Source organism: Scomber japonicus, chromosome 23, assembly GCF_027409825.1.
Source record: "Scomber japonicus isolate fScoJap1 chromosome 23, fScoJap1.pri, whole genome shotgun sequence".
NCBI classification, from domain to species: domain Eukaryota; kingdom Metazoa; phylum Chordata; class Actinopteri; order Scombriformes; family Scombridae; genus Scomber; species Scomber japonicus.
The window spans coordinates 4926005-4950425 of record NC_070600.1 but is presented as its reverse complement, the minus strand read 5'-3'; the positions used below and the strand labels follow the sequence as shown (position 1 = coordinate 4950425).

Below are 24421 nucleotides of genomic sequence, written 5' to 3'. Positions count from 1 at the left end.
TGTGCAACAGTTTACCAAGCTGACACTTATCACTTCAAAGAATTGACAGATGAATCATTGAGAATTAAAGGAGCTTTTTTGAAGTTCAGGGCAGGAAAAAGTGTGAGCTTTAGGAGATTAGTGATGAGATTCCTGTTGCAAAAAAAACAGAAAAAACGGTATTTAAATCTCATAAATATCTCAAAAAAATAGTTTCACCTATTGTTTGGTGAATGGCTGTTGTGCCAGAACGAAATTTGGCAGTATAAAAAACTATAAGAAACTTTTTTGAACTCTCACTTGTTGAGTCAGTTGCCCTGTTAAGAACATTTTTTACAGTGTATGATGGGTCCGGAGGGATGAGTGGACTGGCTGGTTGCCACAGAGCTGTCAGACGCCTGCGAAATCCCCCCCTGTGTTTACTCAGCATTTGTCACTTACAGGCTAATTGATTGGTTTTCATCAGCAACTGCCCGTTGCACCGTTCTCCTCCCTCTCATTATGTGTTTTAACACCAACGCTCGCCTATTCCCTCGCCATTCACACAAACATCTGCATTTCTGTGTAGGTGCCCGACGTCTCAGCTGAAGATTTATTTATGTCTCTGTGCTGGAGCAAGTAGTTAAATGAGAATCAGGTAAAGGAAACATCACTTGAACACTGGTAATAGAGTCGTAAAAACACAGGTATTGATGGTGTAGTCAATGTGTAGCTGACAAACCAAGCATAGTTAATGTTGTATGCAAGAATGTTCACATTGGTTGGGTGTGACATCATGGTTGGGTGTATTTACAGGTGGCAAAGAGCACACTTCTGACCCATCAGAGGTGAAACAGACTTATAAAAGGAAAGTGAGACATTGCTTGATAGCGTGGTGTTAAAATAAAACCCCTATAACATTGTCAGACTCACTACTGACAGCTCACAACTATAAAACAGATAGATACAGCAGAGCTAGAGATTGCATCTGCTTTTTAATTCCACACATTCTTCTTCCTTTTGTGAAATAATGCAGTGGGTATTGAGGCAGTTATCAGATTTGACATAGCTCCCTCTGGAGACACAAAAGGCTTTATACTACTTTTTCACATATTGTATGCAGTAGTACTTAAGGTGATCAATTACCATTACTATAGGTGGTCATATTAACACCAATCACTGTCTATATTCGCTCTCTCCTGTATGTCAAATCAAGGTTTCGTCTGTTTTCTTGCAATCCCAGGCCAGCTTCAGCAGAATCACAGGTGCTGCATGATGTATGTAAATGGAAGTTAGTATACTAGCTGCGTGCCATAGAATTGTGTGGGGGTTTTTTTGCACAGAAGATCGAAAGAAGTGCCTTTGTTTTAGACTGGATTGTACTCAGCAACTCTTCCCTGACTGTGAGCCACAGTGACGAACGCCTGACCTGCTTTACAGAGAGACGGGGACAGAGGGAGAAAGGGCATCTCATGGGAAGAATAGATGGCAAGGGAGAGTGCAGGTGGGAGGGCGAGAGGGAAGAAGTGGCAGACAATTACTAGGCCATTGTCTGCCTGGCGTCTGCACCTCCGTCATCAGTCAGCCGCTCTCCTCACTGGCTAGAGACAGACGTACACACACACACATACATATCTAAATTCACACACACGTGCAAGCCACCTAACACAGATTCCGTCGGTGCACCTCCCTGCCTCTCCTGTCTCTCTGTCTCAGCTCAGACTCAGTGGAGCGGGTCAGATTCATTGAGGCTCAGGCTTTATATATAGACACAGTGACCTCAAGCCAGCATCTCCAACCAGGTTCCTTGTCAATTTTTGACAGATGGTGTCTGGCGCTATCGGGGTGGAAATGTCACTCAGGAAAAAGCTGAGAAGGATCAACGAAATTCTGTGTAGCTTGAGTTCTCACTCCACACCTGCACTGAAAGGCATTTACCATTGTTTTCTAGCGTATTGGACTTCTCAGTTGGCATCAGTTTCAAGCTGTGGTTATTCCACCTTCATGCAACAACCTTTGAAGCCAATTTGACATAGTGGCCAAATTGTGTAATTACAACTTTTTTGGGCCCAAAAAGCATTTTTCCCATACAAAATCATGGGAAATGTAATGTCATGTTGACAAATGACTTGTTTCAGTATAAGATTTGATCCATTCAGGTGATTATTTTATCTGAATTCAAGCAACATCCAAGTCTTTACAGCAGGAAATGGCTTTTTTTGGCTTCATGCGCCACTGTGCAACTTTCATCAGTATGAAAGGAGCCTCGCCTTGAACTCTGCATCCATTTCTTTTCATACATGCATGGATTGTTGCTTTGCTCACCATGCTGTATGAAGTGCACTGTCCATGTCTTTCAAGCTCTTGAGGAGTTGTGGTTTTCCACATATCTTCCAGTGCAGATGTATGAATATTCCGAGATTGCTGCATCCTCATTTTTAGTCTGCAGTCAGATGTTAACTAGTAATGTTAGAACGCTGTAGGATGTTAAGAATGTTCATATTATTCATCTGTGATACCATCAACAGACAAGAACACAAGCACTCTTAAATTAAAAAAGAGATATTGTAATCCAAAATGCTGTCAAGTCCCGAACAATCTGCAGTGAGGGGTCGACCAATATGTGTTTTTTTTTTCTTGGTCCGATACCAATTATTTACTGATAATATTAAGAACTAATATATATTCCCATGAAAAATGAAAATCTTGGTCATGCATGATTATGCTTAATTTATTCCAGCAAAACAACTTTGGTGTAAAGTAATTAGGTACATTTACACAAGTAGTGTACAATTTTAAGGTAGTTGAGTATTTCCATTTAATGCTACATTGTACTTCCAGCTCAGCTTCCTACTCCACTACATTTGTCTGACAACTGTTTAAATGTCATAAATTAACAACACGTGATAGCAGAGATCCTGTCGTTCACAACTAGGCTACTTCATTACTAATGAAAACTAGAGCTGAACATGTACAATAGTAATAGACTATTCAACTCTGACAACTGTACACCATCTAAACAGTCCATGTATGGATTAACACAGGCCTTAGATGCAGTTCCATTACATCTGGCGTCGCTAACAACAATCCTGTACCTCTCTTACAGTTACAAGAAACAGAGTCAGAGACTGCTTCAGGACACACTGTAGTAAGCTTACTAGTAGTCGTTGGTTGACACTAACAGTATGACCGGCCCTGGTATGTGACGTGCAAGAAATAACGTTATAGCCTATCAATTATTTTGTGGTGTTTCTATAACTTCAGCGTAGAGCATTGTGATGTTCATTGCAACTTTGGTGATATCTGCAGCAAACACAACTCTGCTCGCACACAGCAATCAGCAATCAGATAAAAAAACCCAATTCCAATAATCGTAAAAATGTTGAATATTGGATCTGATAATTGGCCAGGTCGGTAATCAGTCGATCACTAGCCTAGACTGATAGTGACGCTATTCAAATTTGAGATCACATAATGCATTTCTTTGGCTCTCTTCTTTACAAAATCACAGAAATAATTAAGTTGGTCATCATTCTAAATTCTTCCAGAATAGTACTAAATATGCAGATATATAGATCCTCATATTTCTTTTCTTTCTTTTCATCCCCTCTGCAAAGAAAGAACGGTCACTTGCTCATTCAGTGAGTGATTTTTGAATGCATGAAACACGTCCACAGACACCAAAGTTTTCTCTAGAACCATGAAGGTAAGCTGTCCATGTCCACTACTTGTCTGTGGAATATATTAGGGCTTTACATGGACACAAACTGGATTTTGAAAAGGGGAAGGGAGGGCATGCTGCCCTGTCCCCACACACCCCAGCTGTGATTTTTTTCATGTTAGTTACTTTTTTTTAGGCCTAATACACAGTCTAAAAACATTCTCACTGATTAACTGTGCAGAAACAGTATATAACTGTTCACAGCTATTTTTTTTACAGTGTGAGATTTACAGTGTGTGTTGGATGTGCAGACATTTTCTGGGCCTTTATATCATTTGCAGAGTAAAAGAAAATATCCGTCCTGATTATTGGCCTTGACTTGATAACCAGGCGGTTGCTTTCTGGCTTGTTCTTGACAACGCAGCCGGCCGCACTCTTAGCCTGGGTAATGGAATGTGAAATGCTATAGTTAAAAAAAAATAAAAATGTCTAGATTCTTTCTGGTTTTGCCCTGTCATCCAAGCTCTTGAATAAGCACACATGGTTGTTATTTTGGGACTCGATCGAGTGGAAATGGCCCCTGAAGCCTGTTAAAACTCCTTTTATCTACTTTCAGAGTCAAATTTGAGACTTCTGTTTTCTGCTCTTTAACTAATACGTTTTAATGTGGCTGTCAATCAGACGTCAGCCACATTCATCCGCCATATAATATGGTTACAAGTTTGATGCAAATGTTTGGGAAGTCATGCTTGTAATGTAGCTGCACTTTGGGTCCATTACCATGAGGAGCTGTGTGGAAAACTGCTTACTTTTTTCTTTTTTTGGACACAAATGGGCAGTAGAACTTTAAATCAAGCTGGCGTGTAAGTCTTTTTCACGGCAGACATTCTGACCTGTAATCGCTGCAAAAATACAGGTGCAAGTACAACCAATAAAACTGAGGGCTTCACTCCATTTAACTATTCAGTAAACCTTGGCAGTGAGCCAGCATGCACAATACCAGGGCCGTTTAACAGGAAAATCTATGTGGAATTCAGCCATCGTTAATGTTATTCATTACACCTGTGTTTTCACTGCTATTTCGTCTATGAAATGTCAAAAATGCCATTAATTTAATAGAGTTGGCTCATGTGTTGGCAAGTAGTTAATATTACACTTGGACATCCAGCAGACACGGAACAATATTAGAATTCATTTGGAATTGTGTTTTTTGGCCACCTGCACCTGACACATGTAAGTCTCCTTTTAGCTTTGTCTTGGTCTCTGTCAACTCCTGAGAAAAATATCGTGCTAGCTTGTGAGCCGCTAACTTTGTCTTTCTGTTATTTGGTGCTGAGCAAGTAGTGTACAGTACAGTGGGTTTGGTGTAGTTTTTCTTTTAATGTTGTTTGCTATGAATGTGAATGAATGAATGAATGTGAATGAATGTACTGTAAGTCTAATAAAACAAGCTAACATACACAGACCTAACATCTTATCACCCTAGGAAGTTTATTATAGCTAACATGTTAGCAAACAACTGCCTGAATTAACACATCCAGCACACACATAGCAACATTAGCATTTATTTAGGGTTGTGTTTTAGGCCATTTGACAAATGTGACGTCTTGCCCTTTCCTGTTTTGGTTCCACCAATTCCTGAAAAAAATATAATTACGTCAAGCGTGCTAGCTTCTAATTGTCATTTGGTGTTGTGGAGAATTTATTAGAGCTTGTTTGCCATGTTGTTTCTGTATTCTGTCAACAGCCTCAACAGAGTCTTGTAAGTGTCCCAGTAATCAGTGCCAATGAGCCAGCATGCACGATATCAAGGCCATTGTTAATGTTATTAATCACACCTGTTTTTCCTGCTATGACATGTCAAAATATCTGTGATAATGAAGGCCATTTATCACCTCAGGAAAATGGCTACCGTGTTATCAGTAGACATGTTAGCAACACTGGAATTATTTCTACTCACATGGAGAATATAAATCGTAACCAATTCTAATTTCACTCAATACTAAAATAATATTCACTCTATATGATGTTGAAAATATCACATTCAGACTGCATGAAATGAAAGCAGCATCCCCTCTCCTGCCCTTCTCCCTCCCTTTCACCTCCCCTCCCTCTGGCCTTCAGTTAGAGGGCATGGGGCCGTCAGTGAAGGCGCCTAATTCACTTGATGAGACGTGGAGCATAAACATTTCCCCGGCAATTAGAAAACGTGTGTATGTGAGCGGAAGCAGCAGCCAGTTCGAAGCTGTCGGGGCACCGCTGTCAGATGTCAACAACAGCTCAGGGGCAGGAAGTGGCACCGTTTGGGGCCAAGTAGACCCTACGAGGCACCTTCCTCCTCCCTCCACCAAGCTCTCCCGCTTCCCTGTAATCTCTCTGATACACACACACACACACACACACGCACACACAGTTCAAACCCTCTGTCCCATTCTCTTCATCACCTCAATACACACCACCATCCAAACAGTTTATCCTCTTTTATTTTCACATAACAAACTGATTACGGGAACCGAGTGCTTCAGTTGAATCAGTTGAAGAGCATATACAGTATGTTCTTGTGCTTTAAATGGAGACTTGACCCATATATTTCCTAGGCCAATCACCTCTTGATTATCAGTGATTGTTGGGCACTTAGCTAAACGTAGCAGCTCTTTAAAGCCTGTTAATAGCAGTTATCAGATGACCACAACATTTAAACAAACCATAATTAATAAAGTGAAGTTGTACTCATTTGACAACAGACACAGACAGATATGTCAATGATACAGAGCCATAAAATAATAAAGACTCAAAGTTCAGGATTGCTTGCAGTAATGAGAGCCAGTCGACCTGTGAACATGAAGTTGAAGTCTGGTAGCCATGATTACTAGAATTGTCTTAAATGGGCTTGTTAAAACAGAGCTAACATCAGTAATCTACTGTATATCATGCTTTACTACAATTTGAACTGCTGTCCACTATGCTAAAGCCATAACTCTTATGATTACAGCATTAGACCTTTTAATTTCTCTGCAGGTAGTACTAGAGAGATATACTATTTAATGTACATAGGTCAGTTTTGATAGAAAGATATATATATATATAAATGTGTTCCATTAATTTAATTGAGCCATTGGGATGTGAGTCTTTTCAGCCTTGAGCTTAGCTCTGCCTCAGACAAAGTACGACTACTTTTGTAACTTTTCAAAACAGACGATTCAACAATCCGGCCTTCTTGGCAGCGGGGCACAGCCTGCAGGAAGCTTTTCACCACACTTGAAACTTTCTCTTTCAGTTGGATACAATTGAATCCTACATGTTAAAATGAGCATTTTCAGATTGATTTGTAAAGAAATGTCCGAACAACAGGAGTGAGATTCGGGCCAGCTTAGTGTTGATGTAGTCTCAGTCTGTGTTTGAAGCAACTCAGACACCAATTAATCACCTGCTGCTTTACATTCACCCTCAGTGCTGAGACCCCCCCCCCCCTCACTCCTACTCCTCCTCTCCCCTCATTCTCCCTCAGTTCTAGCCTTTACCTTCTTTCCCTCCATCTCCGACAGATGAAAAGCAGAGCACATAGGAGGTGCCACATTGCGCTGAACCACGCCATCCGAGCTGGCAGCACAGCAAAGTGTCCAAACAACCTTTCCCCAAACAGTCGCCCATTCCAGCTCACCCTAATTGGTTGCAAATGCCTTTCAGGATGAGCCAGTGATGGCTGTGAGGAGTTTGTATACACAAAGCTCATGCTCTTTAAAGCACAATTCCACCATGATTGATTTTTTTTGTTATGTTTTCCATCCTTTTAAAATGAGCTCTGGCTGTCCTTACACATGCAATTAAAGATCATTAAGGTCAGTTTTCAGAAGTTTTTTGAAGAAGGATTAAGTCAGAGTTTTATATTACAGAACTGGATGCAATATGATGATATTAATCTTCTAACACCAATCATGCTGGAATGGTCCTTGAAGCACAGAGGCGGGGTTTTCATGTCAGAGATCAGACAAACAGAATTAAAATGCCCTGATGTGTGCTGGCCTGCGTAATTGGCTTCCGGTAAACATCTTCATGGTGCAGAATGTGGCATTGATTTGTCTTCTGTCACGATGGTTTCAGACCAAGTGAAACCTCTCAGATGAGGATCTTTTCATGTTTACGTCGGCCCACTTTTGGACTCTTCAAAGAGATCACGGTCGAGCCAAAATCACAGTGTTAATCATGTGAAAGGAAGTGTTTTGAGAAAAGTGCGGTGAATGGGTTTGTTTGATTGTGCTTGCGCGTTGTTTTTTGTGTGTGTTTGTGCATTTATGGTGTGATTGCTCAGTAAACGCTCAGTTATCTAGGTCTGGGTTACGTCCATACACAGGATGTGGAGGCTGAGAATTACGTCACTGTGTTTGTGTGTGTGTGTGTGTGTGTGTGTGTGTGTGAAGCCCATCGCTGCTGTGTGTGCCAGGGTTTCACTCCTTCATTCCTGTTTGGAGCCATCAGCCACCCATCGATCAAACCTGGCTCAACTTGACTCCCTGACAGTTCTGCTTCCTGCTCCAAACACACAAAGGCCCGACTCATGCCTCAAGCCCATATTAGTCTTTTCTTAAAAATTCAAACATGACGGACCTTTTGAGTTTTCTTCTACAGATCCGCTTTAGTCAAACCAGTTTCTACGTGCCTCACCAACCCTCTTCTCCTACAAATTAAGATTAAAGTTTTTTTTTCCACTTCTTTTACCACACAGATATCAAAAGAATGGTGTTTGGGGTGGTTTGTGGGCATATAAAGCACATGACTTTCCATCCTGAATCCTGTATGTGTTACGGTTTAGGCCTCTTGCACACTCGTGAGCGGATATTGTCGAAAAAGCAAATTAAATATGTTGTCAGTCAGTATTTGTCAATGCATTGCTCCTTTTTGCAGCTAGTGGCATCAACATCTGAACAATACAAAATAACTACATGCAATATCAGTTTATAAATGCAGTTTGTGTAAAGGATGGGTTGTTGAGTTTGTGGTGTTATTTGGGATATGATTATATTCAGTGTTGGGGAGTAACTAGTTACATGTAACAGTGTAGTCTGTAAGTGTAATCTGTTACAGTTACTGAGAAAAAATGTGTCATTAAATTACAGTTATTGATGGAAATGTTGATGATTACAAAGGAGGTTACACCTTTAAGATTTTACTCAGGAGGATTTTCAATATTTACCATATAATACATATGTATGTTTTTAATTCTTTGAAATCAATATTATTTTATATTTCGTAAATAAATCATGACGTGGGCTTATTTAGAGCACACATGGGCTTAAATGTATGCACAGTACCAATTAAGCTCATGCCAAACTTTTACTTTTTCATCAAATATCTTTATTTTATATTCCAAAATCTGCATGAATTAATGAATACATTTTCAGATGAGAGATAAATGTTGCTTTATAAATCTCTTATAAATCATGTCAGTATCCATGAAAAACAGCTGAACTTAGAGTTTGGTGCTTAATGGGAACACATTAACACATTGGTTAGAACATTAGAAAAGTCATCAAATGTAATAAGTTACATTACATTGATTAAGCCATTGAAATAGTTACATTACGTATTACATTTCCAAAATTACCTTAACAACCCTGATTATATTGTGAAGTGTCTGTGTTATCACAACTGCAATTCTACATAGAGGGCTTCTTTCAATGACTCCAGCCTCCAAATATCTTGTATTAATATCAGCTGTCAAACTGTTGGCCAAACAGAAGGACATGCAGTCAGACAGATGGGGAGGCAGACAGATAAGCTATCAGGTATGCAGGTGGAGGCGATGCATGCTGACAGACAGCAGTTATAGAAAAGAATAAGAAGACATAAGGCAGAACCAGGAGGGGAGTGGATAGACCGTGTAATGAAATGCCAGCTTTCAAAGTGACTTTGACTTAATCAAGCTGACATCCTATTTGGCACGAGGAAGTGACAGAGAGAGTGAGACGGTCGTCATATACAAGCAGAGGGCACCTGCACTGTCATCTTCAGTGCAGAGGGAGGAGGAGGAGTAAGAGGAGGGAGGAGAAGGAGCAAGAGGAGAAAGGAGGAGGAGGGTTTGGGGCTGGGGTCTTCCTCGCTGCCTGGCGGATCTCCTGCTGTTCACACGGAGGGGGGGTGGGGGGGGGGGCTGTTTGTTTAAATGGCTCCGCATGGCAACCACTTGTGAGCAGCTCCTGTGAAAGCCTGCGCTGGCTCAGCATGGAGGTGGAGGGGTGTGTGTGTGTGTGTGTGTGTGTGTGTGTGTGTGTGTGTGTGTGTGTGTGTGTGTGTGTGTGGTGGGGGGGGGGGGTCATCAAAAGACAAGTAAGCACCAGCTGACACTCTCCTCTTCTTCCTCACCCGATCCAGATGCCCCCACCTTACCTCATCCTGAGTACCCACACACACACACACACACACACACACACACACACACGCACAGTGCAGTGCAGTAAGGACACCTGCAAACTGGATCGAGTGTGTCCAAACGTTTGACTATTTGAATTTCCTACCTATGACACACCATGAATTTCCTCCCCCGAGGACAAAACTATTATCATCATCATCCTTATCACCTTCATCATCATGTGCTGGATGCAGACACCTGCTGTTTTTTACTGCTCCTGCTAGTAACATACTGTAATAACGCTGTCATCTACCACTTTATTTAGCACCGCCGACTGTCAACTGAATGTCAAGATATAATTCATGTGTACAGCCTTCAAAGTTTAAGAGGTGCTTACTGTGATGCATGCTGGCAGCAAGGGCAAGGGACAGCCAATGAGAGCGCTTGTTACTTCCATAAAAGTGCCATGAAAATGACAACAGATGGCAAATGGGTGAATTAAATGGGGAAAAAGTCATAATTTTCCTTTAAAAATGTGTTAGTGAAATCAATTACTTCCCATTTAAACTGTATAGGCAAGGTGTCTAATTTGAGTTTATTAAGGGATTATCATTTTTTTGTCAGTGTAAATTTTGCTTCAGTGTTTCAACACCAAATATGGTTTGAATATGATAAAAAGTAATTGAAAACGTATTTCCAGCTCTTCTCTTCCTGCAGGATTCAGATGATTGACAGGAAGGACTGTGTAACGTTATGCGCCACTGACAAGAAAACAATAAATCTGGAACTTTGACCTTACTAATAGCAGTTTTATGTTCGCTGTGATGGATTATGTCACTCAGCAAGTCGAAATAGAAAAATCGAGTCTCTGTTACTACAGCAGCAGACTGACGGAAGATAATAGATTTCAGTTTCAGACTTTGTCTTATAACATTATCTCATCGTTCTCTCTTTCTTTCTCAGACATGGACGAGTGCGAGAACGACTACAACGGGGGCTGCGTCCACGAATGCATCAACATACCGGGCAACTACAGATGCACCTGCTACGATGGATTCATGCTGGCCCACGACGGACACAACTGTCTGGGTACGAACACCTCGTTCTTCCTCTCTGTGTGTGTTTCTGTGAATGTTGTCCCCCTAGCTTCTACTCTGATGTGAAAGTTATGGAACGGAAGGATCAAAATAGTTGTGACATCGGTCAAAGTTAAACCCAATAAAGGCCTTACCTTTATTTATATATTCTTTATTATACAGTATAATTATGGGAGTTTTGTCCAGATGTTTTGACGCTGAGTGAGACTGAAGGAAGACAAAAAAAAAATCCACTTTCCATTTATTAAACAATAAAGAAGAAGAAATACTTCATCAAAACCACAAAGTTAAGAGGAATTTTCAGGCCTATGGTAAGTCTGTCTAGTGATGTGCATGTCTAAGTGTGACAAAGTGTTAATATATCCTTTTGGAGTGTATCAGTAAGTGAGGGTGTGTGATTCAGTGTGTGATAGTGAATAGATATGTCTGTCTGTCCGTGCCCAAGAGAGTATAGTTAAGGGTGTGTAGATGTTCCTGTGTGTGCGTGTCTATGTGCGTGTGTGTGTGTGTGTGTCCTTGTATCTCCTAAGCCCGTCTGGCTCAGCTCGCCTTTCTCCGCAGAGTCCCTCTGTCATCGTTTGGAGGGTTTCCATGATTTGTGCTGTTTTATGCTTGTTTCTCTGGGAGGGCGGTCGGGGTTGAAGAGTTCTCCTACAGATATCTGGCTGTGCTTTATTACTGACAGATCCAGCCCATTTAGCCCCAGTGCTGTGTTATTGACTTAGCGTCAGCCAGACTAATGTTTTTTCTGCCCCGGCGCAACACGTAGCCGCGCACGGATGTGCTCAAACACATTTAATCCCATCTGTCCTCCACCGCTGACTGACGAAAGCAAAAAATCAAATTAAAAACATAGAAAAAAACATGTCAATTTTGTGATGTCGGCGCATTTTGGTGGGGATATGTTTTGGCATTTGTAAGTGTTGCAGCTCCTTCTTTGACCCTTTGGAGAGATTGAGTGAGAGATTGAGTGTTAATGGCGGCAGCCAGCAGTGCAGAGTAGCTGCTGAGTTGTAGATTCCCCTCACAGGAACGACTTTCAGACAGCTGATATAAAGCAGAGTTAAGGCTTTCTGCTATCACAAAATTCAAAGTTCCCTGGCCAAAGATGTCAAATAAAAAATGGTTCAAATTCAGTGCCCAAGTTCAAACATGCCTCTCTAGTTTCTAGTGCATGAGTAGAAGTTTCCTTTTGCACTAAGAGTTATATTTTACAGAAGTGCCACATTGTCATTCGCTACAAAGATTAAAGCATTTTGTTGCCAAAAACTGAGAGTATTAACCCTTTACATACTATTCATATTCTGGCTCATAATTTGCCTCTACACCAATTCACATTCATAAATTCCCCTTCCGTCATTAATAAATGTTTGATTAATGCTTCTGTTTGATTCGTCTTATGGAAAAAAGACATTCACAGTCACTACGGTCTAGGAGGAAATTTCATAGAATATGATAAATACAACATGTTTGAATGCTGATTTTGGAATTTTCAGCCGCACAAAAATTTTAAAAAATGGTACATTTTATTTCCATTTTTTATATACTGTGGGTCACATTAGGATAAGTCCAGCTAAAAGAAATGTTTCACAGTGTTTTTACATCTCTCAAATGTAAAAAATTGGTCAAATTTGACCCTAAACAGTATGTAAGGGTTAAGCAGCCAGAAGTGGTTGGTTTTAGCTTTAATATCTAATTGGGCCTATCAGTATCCATGAGAGTGAAAGTGTTTTGTTCTGTTCTTTTTTTTGACAAGGCCAAAGGTTTAATGTCTAATGTTTTTGGCTGAATTTTCCACAGACGTTTTTCATCAATCATATTCATTATCTTAGCATTTAGCACACTGGATAAATAATGGAATGCAGAAATGGGAGTTAGTGATAAAAAGAGCTTTACAACAGCAGGAATCTAACAATTCCTCCAAATATAATAGAAAAGCATGTTATTGGTCCATGCACTCTATGACACATAGACGTGTTTTCTGATCTGACCATTGCTATTCCAGCTGCAGCAAATGACCTGCTTCCATGTTGTTCCATACAGTCACAGCATGTCATGAAATATACTGCAGGGAGTAGCTCAGGAATGCAATAAACAATAAAACCTTTAGATTAACATGTACAACTTTCACTTAATAATAAGCAGGTATTATATAATTGGGTTAAATATGTCAGTGATGTAGATTTAAGCATGACACAGTTATGTCAAATATGAATGTAACAAATCTGTAGAATGAGAAACATGCTGACTCAACTTTCATTTATGTGCACACTCGGCATAATGTTGCAGTGATTCATAGTATCTATACTGATGAACACTGGCTGTGTTAGATAGTGTACAGTCACAGTATTGCAGGTCCAGCATGTGAACAAAGCTGTCAATTAAACATACCATGCAAGTTATATATTTTTAATATGCAGTACATACAAATCATATTTTTAATAATTAAGACACACAGGATAACACACACATGTATTCATTTGTATTTCTAAAGAGAAGTTCAAGGTTTTATTCTCCTTTTCCATGATTAGATTTTTTTTAAAGCAAGCATCTAGTGGCCATTAAAGGAACTGCAGCGTATGACATTCCCACATTAGAATTCAGCCGTGGTTGCTTCAGTGTCCCTTTATCTCTCCAATGAAACCAGTGTGTAAAAAACACATGATGGGAAACTATAAAAATGAGACCCAGATTGTAAAAAAAGAAAAAACAGAATGTGCCAGTTTTCCTTGTGAGGGCAGCTGGTTAGAGGGGAGGTGTCGCTGTAATTGTGTCTGACACTGTTTTGTGTTGTTTATTTCCTGCTGGATGTCTGTAAATGGGCCCTGACTGTCTGCAGCCTGTTAGCTCGTGGTTTAGCCGCCGCGTCGCTCTATGTGTTGTGGTTAAATGGGAGAAAAAGGGGGCATGAGGTTAGCGGGGGGAGGGAGGGGGGGGGCTTCACCACACGTGTTTGGTGCCGCTAATTCAAACGGTACCAACTGGAGTCACGTGGAAGCTATCATCACCTGCTCTTTTTAACGGCCCGGCTAGAGAGGAAACTGGCGCGCGTCTGACTCAAACCAGGAGAGGGTCTTTATTGAATGATGACTGGATGCAGCTTTAATGAACTGCTTCTAATTAAAAGCTGGTAACAGAGTTCAAACGAGGCAGTAAAGTGTGAAATCAGATGGAGGATCTGTGTGATCACAACCAAAGTCAGTACAGACTGTGTAACACTTCTCCTTTCTTTCTTGCTTACTTATATCATCTGTTTTTCCCTCTTTCATTTGTTCTTTTCTTTCTCTCAAACAGGCTTGCTCATTCCTTCCTCCTTTGTTTAAATTTAGGCTTTTTTCTGTCTTTCTCTCCTTTTGTTCTTTCTTAGCTGCTTCTTTTCTTTCTTCTATCCCTTCTCCTTACTCCCTTGAGTCTTATATTCTTTCTATCACCCTTTTATCCATCTGTTGCCTCTTCATTTTTCTATTCTCGCCAGTTTCTCTTTTTCACTTTTTTCTTTTCTCATTACAACCACTTCTTTCAGCTGTCCTTCCTCTCTTACTTCCATTCCTTCATCCTTTCCTTTAATCCTGCTGTACATTACTCTTTGCTTTATTTCCACCAGTATTTCCTTTTTTTCCTTCCTTCTTTTATGACTTCTTTCATTCATTCATTTCTTTACCTTTTTCTCTGTGTCTCTTCCTGTCCCTCCTCTCTCCTCACAGTCATATATTTCTTTTCCTCTTTGCCTTTCACGGTTTCTCACTGTCTGTCTCGCTCTGCCTGTTTTTCCATCTACTCCTCTCTCTTTGTCTTTTGTCTTTTTTCTCTCCTTCTGATCTGTTCTACTATTCCTGTCTGTCTGCTGACCTTGGACTGACTTTCATTTAATTACCTTAATAGCTGTCTGGTGTCCTTTCCCTTTCCCTTCTTTCTCTTTCATTACATTTTAAATCAATCGAGTGAGACCAATCACTGGATGTTTCTACTAGACTTCCATTAATCATCAGGTAACAGCAGCACAAGTATAGATAGTAGAGAGTGTTAATGGGAATCATGTATAAACATAATTATTAATATATTGTTTATGCTCACTGAGATGTTGCCTTCATGTTATTAGTGGGGTAAAGCACATGGCGACATTTAGTGTTGAAATTTGCTCTGGACATTCATGGTTCCGTTTAAATTAGCATTATCTAATCACGGCATGACATGACAGTATTAAAATGTATCCACATTTAATGTACAGGTTACAGTGAAGTACACAGAGTACATTTGTGCTCCCAAGAAGATTAACCCTTTTTATTTCAATGGCCTACTGACCTTTTCTCTAGCACTGCTTTGAGAACAAACCCAATATTTTTAGCCCCAATGATTAGTATTGTTCTGGAGCTTCAAACTTTTAGACCTGTATTTAGCCCAGTTGAATTAAAACTCAAAAATGAGGTATAGTTTCATTTAAACAAGGTCTATTGACCATAATTTACCAAAAATCTGTGTAAATCTGTGGTAATAAGTTGGAATGAAGTTGGCTAATATGGTCTAACACAGAATTGGGTGATAATTTATACCTTATGCTTTATAAACAGCCAAACCACACCGGGTCCATTTTGGAGGACAAAAGTTGCACGGTCAACAGGAACACAACAGGACGGTTAAAATAAATGTTCAGTAAGAGTTGTATGGTGAATGACGCCAAAAACCAGGAGCTACAAAACTTGCCTTGAGAAAGACCAAGTGTGGTCAGAACATTGTTATATAATAAAACCTCCAATGGTAAACTGAGACTTTGGAAGTAATGGAAATAAAAAGCCACTAGCTTCTCTGCTGCATGAAATCAATATTTTTACAAATCTCCATGAAAACTCCATGTTTCAATTGCACTTAGAGTGATGAAGCACCTTCGGGGGACAGCTAAAAACTTATCCACCTATGGGGCCACTGGTGAGCCGCATAGCTCCCCTTTGGGCACTCTCTTAACGGGACGTGGAACGTCTCCTGGCCGACGTTCCACCTTTATAGAATCATGTGTTTCAGATTCTCATTAAATGATGCAATTCTTCTGATTACGATACAAGAAAATGATGGAGTTGTATGACTTATAATCAGCAGGAGTTACTTGCTGGGACTAGACTGCAGAGGTTGGACGTTTTAATGTTATTTTTTCCCCAAAGCCTGCGTAATAATTAATTTCAGACTAGTGCTTTGAGACTGAATAACTGCCAACTGTGATTGACCCAAACATCTCTGCTTTCACTGTCAGTGTAAATGTGTTAGTTTTTCTGACACCGCAGTAACGATGGCATAAATCAGCTGGCGGATTCGTCTATAGGCTGTAATAAAACGTGCTATTAACGCCATACTTTTTGTTACATTGGGTGTAGCAATTCCTCTGCTGGTGTGACATGAATATTAAGGTGACAGTGATCAGGTTTAACTAATGCATTACTGTACCTAATAGCAGTGTCAGAGTCAGTTTTCATTCTTTATGTGGCAATACACAATGCATAGATACTCCAAAGTAAAACGCCTTTATTTAAAGTGGAAATATTCAAAGTAGTAAATATTCAGTTGTAATGAGATGATCATATGTTGTGTGTGTATATAGAAAATGGTAGTACTCAAGTACAAATACCAAACAACTGCAGTAAATGAATGAATGAGTGTGTTTCCTGCAGTGAGGGAAACCCTCATGCTCTTCTTCTTGCAGCACTCAGCATTTCACTTCTGAACGTCACACAAGAATATCCTTGCAATCAGGCAGCATCCAGATCTCAGAGGAGGAAACATGATGAATAGTTTTTGGATGTTGCATCTCAATTCGAATAGAGTGATGGATCTGGGCTGTGTCTGCAAACTCTGACAGGCGGAGCAGTTTTCCTCATAAATCTGTCACACACTTAAGATGCGTTTGGTTGCTTGACCTTGCCAACACTTCCAAAAGTGATGCAAGATATTATGATGCAGCACCAAAGTTTTTTTTCTTTTTAAGGCAGCTACACATATATTGTGTACAGCTTTGATCTTATAGAAGCAAAGAGATATGAAGATGAAGCAATGGAAGTTTAGCTTGGTTGTGGGATTCATCTTTGCCTCTGCTGCTATATGTCACATTTAATCATTTAATGGTTTTATTAACTCTGACTTTCTGGTTTTCATGTGTAGAATTTTATTCTGTTTGATTATTGACATTTATTTAACAGTACTGTTTGTGTGCTTGTGCCCAGTGAATGCTTACTCTGCATGTACTCAGTCCAAACAGCTGTATACATGTTAGAAAAAAGAGAGTGCACAAAAACAGACAGAACAAGTGTGTTTGTAAGCACAAGTGTAGATATGACTCATAGCTTTAGATAGAGGCCTGTGTTATGTGGCCTGCTCTACGGTCAGCAGTATTTATGCTTTTGCAAACGTGGGATATCTCATTTTGGAACAAAATCCCTAAATTTCACATTTCAAAAAAACCCCCATAAAACAAAACAAAACAAAAAAAAACAGGATTGTTGGCAGCGGCAGACGCTGTCCAGAGGATTAGGTTGTATTTCAGGTATGATGCGTGTTATGTAGGATCAGTCTATTTTTAGCCCACTTTGAGAAGATATACGACACTGTGGATTGGGTAATGCGTTCCTGTGTATTGACTCATGGATACCGTACTGTCACCGGCCTCTCTGATGCTTTATGTTTACTGTCATCACTAGCTGCGGAGGTAAATAGTGCCCTGTGATGCATGGTAACCATCTAAACACAGGGCTCAGAGACTGACATGTCGGCCTATTGTCAAACCGCAGTTTAAGCCGAGCTCTAGCCTTCATCTTCACGCTGCCCGTCAACAAGGACCCCAGTGTTTGTTGTAATCTCTCACTCTCAAGTGTCTCATTCACCAGGAGATTTACTGTATGGATCAGAGCACACGATTGCGCACACTTCCTCTTTCATCCCATTGATACATGCATTCACACAATTAATACTTGCAGTGCGGGTACATCCACAGACAGAGAGTGTCTGAGCTCTTCTATGACCAGCTGTCATAACATCGTCCGTCAGCGCTGTGCCTTGAATCAGCTGCGATGACTTCAAAGATGCTTTCAATTAAAATCATATCTTCCATGACTGGTAGGAATGTAGGACCTACTAACTGTAACCGCTCTGCTTTCTGACTCATTAATCATAGCTGGGGACATACTGCCAAACCCTGCAACACATCAATCCTAAGAAGACATTTGTTGCAGTAAGCTTTTGGGTTCAGTTCCTTTAGTTTTACAGCAGCAGAGACTGCAGATACTGAAGACTGAAGCTCAGCACAGTCAGAGGGGAATTTATTTTCGCTGTAACCATAGATTGTAAAAAGTAATGACGTTGCTACCGAAATGTCACCCATTGGTTTGGGAACTCCCGTTTCAAAGCCTCGAGTTTGTACTTTGACTGTCACCACCTTGGAATTTCAGAGCCAGAAGTGACCATATTTGGATGAGAAGGCGGAGCCGACCCTAATGCTAGCTGTTAGCTTGATTAGCATGGAACATTTACAGTCTATGGTGTACTGTGATAATGCTAAGGCAATTTTTCCTTGCAAAAAAAGGCTTAAAACCATTAAAACAAAATGTTCTTACTATAAAAAACTGAACATCCGACTCCTTTGAGAGTCTTTTAGTACAAGCATTGAACAAGGCTTTTTTTAGGGGACCAAGATGTCACAATTAACTTTCATGAACTGCTGAAACACACTGAAATAGCAATGCCTATACTCTGTGAATCTGGGGATAAGCCATGGTTACTAGGGCTGGGTAACGGTACTTGATAGCTTTAAAGGTATTGATCGAAATAAATCGATACCAAGTGGTTTCAAAATGTCTCCCATCAAATGATACCTGCAATCGATCCTTTTTGCACCCAGAGCTAGAAAATATGACTATTTGTATGGTCTTGCACACAGTCAATCAACGCAAGCTTTCTTCAATTTATAGGGACATGTGATTGGCCAACTACCACAGCAGCTAGAACCTGTCTGTGGCAGTGAAGTCGTGGTGAATTTGAGTTAGCGCGCTAAGCAGCTCAGCACCCAAGATGCCAGCTAAACGCTATTGAGTGTGTCTACACTACACGACTGTTACACCGGATAAAAGCAAATGCACAAAATGTTTGATTGGTATTGAATGAAGTACTCAGTTGGTTTCATTATCACTTTCAGGGTACTTGGACTGGTACTGGTATCTTCATTTTTTAAACAATTCCTTGCCCTAATGGTTACATTACCTAACCATTGTTATTGCTGTGGTAGAAACTTTCCTGTGACAGCACCCACCTGTCACCCAAAGCACACCCTTAATTGTGTATAACTATAAGCCTTAAGAATTTAAACAGGTGGGTTATATAAAAAGTCAGCCCCCTGTACAATTGTCTTGAAGGGGGAAATTGGCTATTAGAGACCAGAACCATTTTTTGTACCAGGCTGTAAACATTTTTATTTCTGCTGTAAAGTTGGGCAGTTTTAACATGGAGGTCTATGGGAATAGACTCGTTTTTGGAGCCAGCCTCAAGTGGCCATTTGAGGAACTACAATTTTTGGCACTTCAGGGGTTGGCTTCATTTTTCATCCCCAGAGGTTTCAGCAATGAGTGTAACCCTTCAGATCAACACTCTTAAATGCATTTGTTGCATCAAAGTGCAACACTTCCATTTGAAAACACCATTTTAGTCTAACTTGTTTGTTTCACCCTCAGAGTTCACACTCAATTTATTTCTTTCTTTTCTTGCACGCTCTTGGTCTGCCTGTGAAAAACAATAAAGACTTTGTGGCTTTTAATAGACCTAAAGCATGATACTCAGAAACCTCAGAACCCTGTGGTGTTCTCAATGAGCCTGGATGACAAACTGCACTTTGGAAAATTGCAGGGTGTTGAAAAAAAAGAAAGAAATCAGTTTGCGTGAGCGTGCAGGAAGTCGCTCCATCATCTCCCAGATGCATTGTGTCAACAAGTTAGTGCACTAATTGATTTAAGATTGCCTAATTGTACTCTGATTAAAGAGCGGGTCCTGTTCAGTTCCTTTCTTCCTTTTGATTCTGACTTTATTTATTTTGTTTTGCCGTGGACACAGCTGGGCTCAATGTGTCGATCGCTCAGTGCCCTCTGTGAATGCCTGGTGCACTCGCGTGAGTTTATTTTCTTTCCGACGCGAGATCTGAGAGGTGGCTGCACAGCGGGGAGTCAGTGACCACGGCCAGTTACACAAAGGTCCAACATGTAACTGAGAGGAGGTGAGGGATGAGACAGAGAGGAAGGAAGAGGCAAATAAACCAAAGCTTACATAAAGCTATCAAATCACCTTTAATGAAAGCCACTTGATTTGTTTCAAAAATGTTATTGTAAACTGAGTTGTTGTGGATTCATCATTATGTCAGATTTCAGTCCAACCTCTTCTGTGATCCATTACTGGAATCGGGGAAATTCATTTTCATGACGGTACATGAAAATGTGTGAAAAGTAGAAAAAATGCCCACATAGTTATATTAAAGAATATGTTCACACTTTTTCAAGGTTGTCTTAAAACAGCACTCTATGTAGAATGAAACAGTTTGTGCTTGTTGTTATTGTTTCTGTCCATACTGGCTGTCAAGTAATCGCCTCTAAATGGTATTCTAATGTAAGTGATGGGGGACAAAATCCACAGTCCTCCAACTGAAGCCAATATGAGACTTCAACAGACTGAATTAGAGAAATTTAGTGTGTACCTGTGAAATTACAGTCTTTTTTTAAAATAGAGTCTCTCTTCAAGGTATTATCCCTCCACCACGACACAGCAAGGGAAAGCTTTCACAAAAATATTAAATGTATTATAACTTTGGAAGATACCAACTTGATTAGTCTAACTGCTAAGGCCTCATATTACCTGCACAGAATGAGGACTGTGACTTTGTTTCCCATCATTTACATTAGAATCATGTTAGGATTGCAAACAGTATGAGCAACTAAAAACTGTTTCTATCTGAAAAATGTGAACCTGTGCATAAGTATATGTATAAGTATAAATAACCCTTCATTTAGTCTCCAGTGGTGGAAAGTAACCAAGTCCATTTAGTTAAATTTTTTAGGTAGCTGACTTTAAGATGAAGATTTGACACAATGGATAATATAATAAGCTTTTAAAATACAACACATTGTTAAAGATGACACTAGTTGTTAACAGCTCCACCAAATAGTGATTTTTTCCCCCTCTAAACTTCTCACATGCTTTCATTTCAATAAATGTTCAAATGATCCAACATTTCAGTTAAAATCAAAGATTAGAGAAAAAGTCAAAAAACTGAAAACACATTTGTGTATCAGAACTCACATTTATCTGCTGACCCTTTGGAGGGGCCCCACCCCTAGGTTGGGAACCACTGGACTGAACTAGCTAACTGTATATAAAGTAGTGTAAACTAGCTAACTGTATATAAAGTAGTGTAAACTAGCTAACTGTATATAAAGTAGTATAAACTAGCTAACTGTATATAAAGTAGAGTAAACTAGCTAACTGTATATAAAGAAGTGTAAACTAGCTAACTGTATATACAGTAAAGTAGTGTAAACTAGCTAACTGTATATTAAGTAGTGTAAACTAGCTAACTGTATATAAAGTAGTATAACCTAGCTAACTGTATATAAAGTAGTATAAACTAGCTAACTGTATATAAAGTAGTGTAAACTAGCTAACTGTATATAAAGTAGTGTAAACTAGCTAACTGTATATTAAGTACTATAAACTAGCTAACTGTATATTAAGTACTATAAACTAGCTAACTGTATATAAAGTAGTGTAAACTAGCTCCACCTCCAGCAGCTACAACAGTAACATGCTGCTCTAACACTGCTTCACTATTAATAATCTAATGATGTCATATATAATAATATATCACTACTTTTACTGTAATACTGTATACTACATCACTCATAATACTGCAGCACTTTTACTGCAGTATTATGAGTGATTCTCTCTCAGCTCTATGAAGTGATAAACTATAGTGCTCTACAGAGTTGTGCAATTATAAAGGAGTGTACAGTATGGTCAGGAACGAGATAATAAACATTCCTGTAGCTTCCCAATTTATTATCAACCCTTCTTCTTTCATGTTAATGCTTTCATAGATGTTAAGTGATCAAATTAGACAATCCTAGAGTAACACTTGTCCAAATCCACAGATGATGTTGCTTAAATCTAAGTGTACAGTATATTCACACTTCAAAAATGAAAATAGATAGACACCACTTTGAAATTAATCTCTTCTCTTTATTCACAAATCTCTCCATCCCCCCCGCCTCACCCTTTACCTCATCTCACTCCCTTCCCTCCTTCTCCTCACCTCCCTCGCTCTGTCTCCCCTCCGGCCTCTCACCCTCCCCTCTCCGATGTGTCAAGCACATCCTCGTTGTGTCTAAACAACATTTTACGCAAGTTTACACAAGCACAATCCAACAAAACAGAGGGGGCTCCGGTCGAAACTTGCAAAATGGCCCCGTGGCCTGTGTTTATGCAGAAATGTTGGCAGAGATCAATTGGAATAGGAGATGGCCACATTTCTTTTTTCTTTCTTTCTTTCTTTCGCTCTTTCTTTCTGTGTCTCTCTCTTTCCTCTAGTCTGAAAATGAAATGCATCAGTCGTATTAATGACATCTGTTAAACCATACGATTTGCCTGAAATAGTGTTAGGAAGTACAATGAAAGCAAAAGTCCAGAGGTCAGCGAGGACACAATGACTTGTGCAGCTCGAACGCACCAGTGTATTTACACATGAGCTGGAGCTTTATGGACTTACGAGTCCAGGAAATACAATGAAGTCAGCACACAGCTTGATCGGACTTTCTTCCAGTCAAGCACCATCTAGAGCGTGTTGAGCGAAGACGACGGGACACGCGGCTTCGCAAACATGCCCGCGCATCGGAAAAGCGTATGGAATTCTAATTTGATATTTCCCAGATTTCGGGAAAAGGTTGGAATCTTGGATGCTCGTTACTTTAGGGAGGGAAGGATGGTGAGCATAAATCACCGCTGACCACGAAAATACTAAAATATTGATATGACCAAAATGTTCTGGGAAAACTGAAGAATTTTTTGAAACTTTATCCGTAGGTGCTCCTTCATCCAGGATGGGGCTGAATGAAAAATAAACCTTAATGCACGACTGCTCACTGTGTTTCATTTGAGGATTAAGCAGCCCTGCAATCCCTCACATAGTGGACTGCACATCACAGCACGTTCAAACATTCAATGAAAGGATGCGGTATAGATGGAGCAGTTGGTTTGGCAATGGTTCTAACAGCTGTATACAGTAACTCCCACCAACACAGCTGCATTGGTACGGTGATACAGTTCTCTCTCTCTCTCTCTCTCTCTCTCTCTCTCTCTCTCTCTCTCTCTCTCTCTCTCTCTCTCTCTCTCTCTCTCTCTCTCTCTCTCTCTCTCTCTCTCTCTCTCTCTCTCTCTCTCTCTCTCTCTCTCTCTCTCTCTCTCTCTCTCTCTCTCTCTCTCTCTCTCTCTCTCTCTCTCTCTCTCTCTCTCTCTCTCTCTCTGGCCTCCCTTTATCTTAAATGAACTGGGTGTTGGGGGGTCTGTAACCGGAGGAGCATTGGTCTCGCTTTATTTAAGGTCCCCTCGGATCTTCTTAAATCCACGTAGGTGCCGCTTCACTAAAGAGAAACGAGAGCAAGAGAGAAGATGAGGATAAAAGGGACATGTTGACATTATAACTGTATTTTTGTGGCTAAGCTTTACTGGTATGACAGATGAGGAATCTATACAGCCAAAGCAGTACAGAAGATTATTAACCCTTCCATACTGTTCATATTCTGACTCATAATTAATCTCTACAGCAATTCACATTCATAAATTCTCCATCAGTCATCTTATGGAAAAAAGACATTGAATATGATGAATACAACAACAAGTTTAAAGGCAACAAGTTTGAATTTGTTTAATAAACACAGGTCAAACTTTACATTTGCACATATAAAAATATGTATCAGATGTACAAACATTTGAAAATGATGCATTTTTTCCCCATTTTTGTATCTTGTGGGTCACAATAGGAAAAGTCAGGCTAAAAGAAATATGTATATGGTGTTTTTACAGCTTTCAAATGTAAAAATACATCAAATTTGACCGTGAACAGTATGTAAGGGTTAACACTGATACGAATAACAACAAATATATAAAATACAGTATAGTAAAAAGCCTTTTTAACTGATATAATCACACAGGATCAGTTTGACAATATTGAACATATTTTGCAGCTATTCCTGCATTCCCCGCATAGATAGTGCAGTTTCAGTCTCTCTCTCTCTCTCTCTCTCTCTCTCTCTTTTGCCTGGGTTAACACAGTAGTAAAGCATCCTGTCTCTC

At 39.9% G+C, this 24421-nt stretch overlaps 1 protein-coding gene across 3 annotated transcripts in view; it reads left to right on the top strand.

Annotated features, from left to right (window-relative positions):
* The window catches only part of scube1 (signal peptide, CUB domain, EGF-like 1), a 113435-nt gene that overhangs the window by 10738 nt on the left and 78276 nt on the right, over positions 1–24421 (top strand). For all 3 annotated transcript variants that reach the window (XM_053313919.1, XM_053313918.1, XM_053313917.1), the window contains exon 3: positions 10929–11054. In XM_053313919.1, the coding sequence (XP_053169894.1) occupies positions 10929–11054 (126 nt within the window). The remainder of the gene's footprint in view (positions 1–10928; positions 11055–24421) is intronic.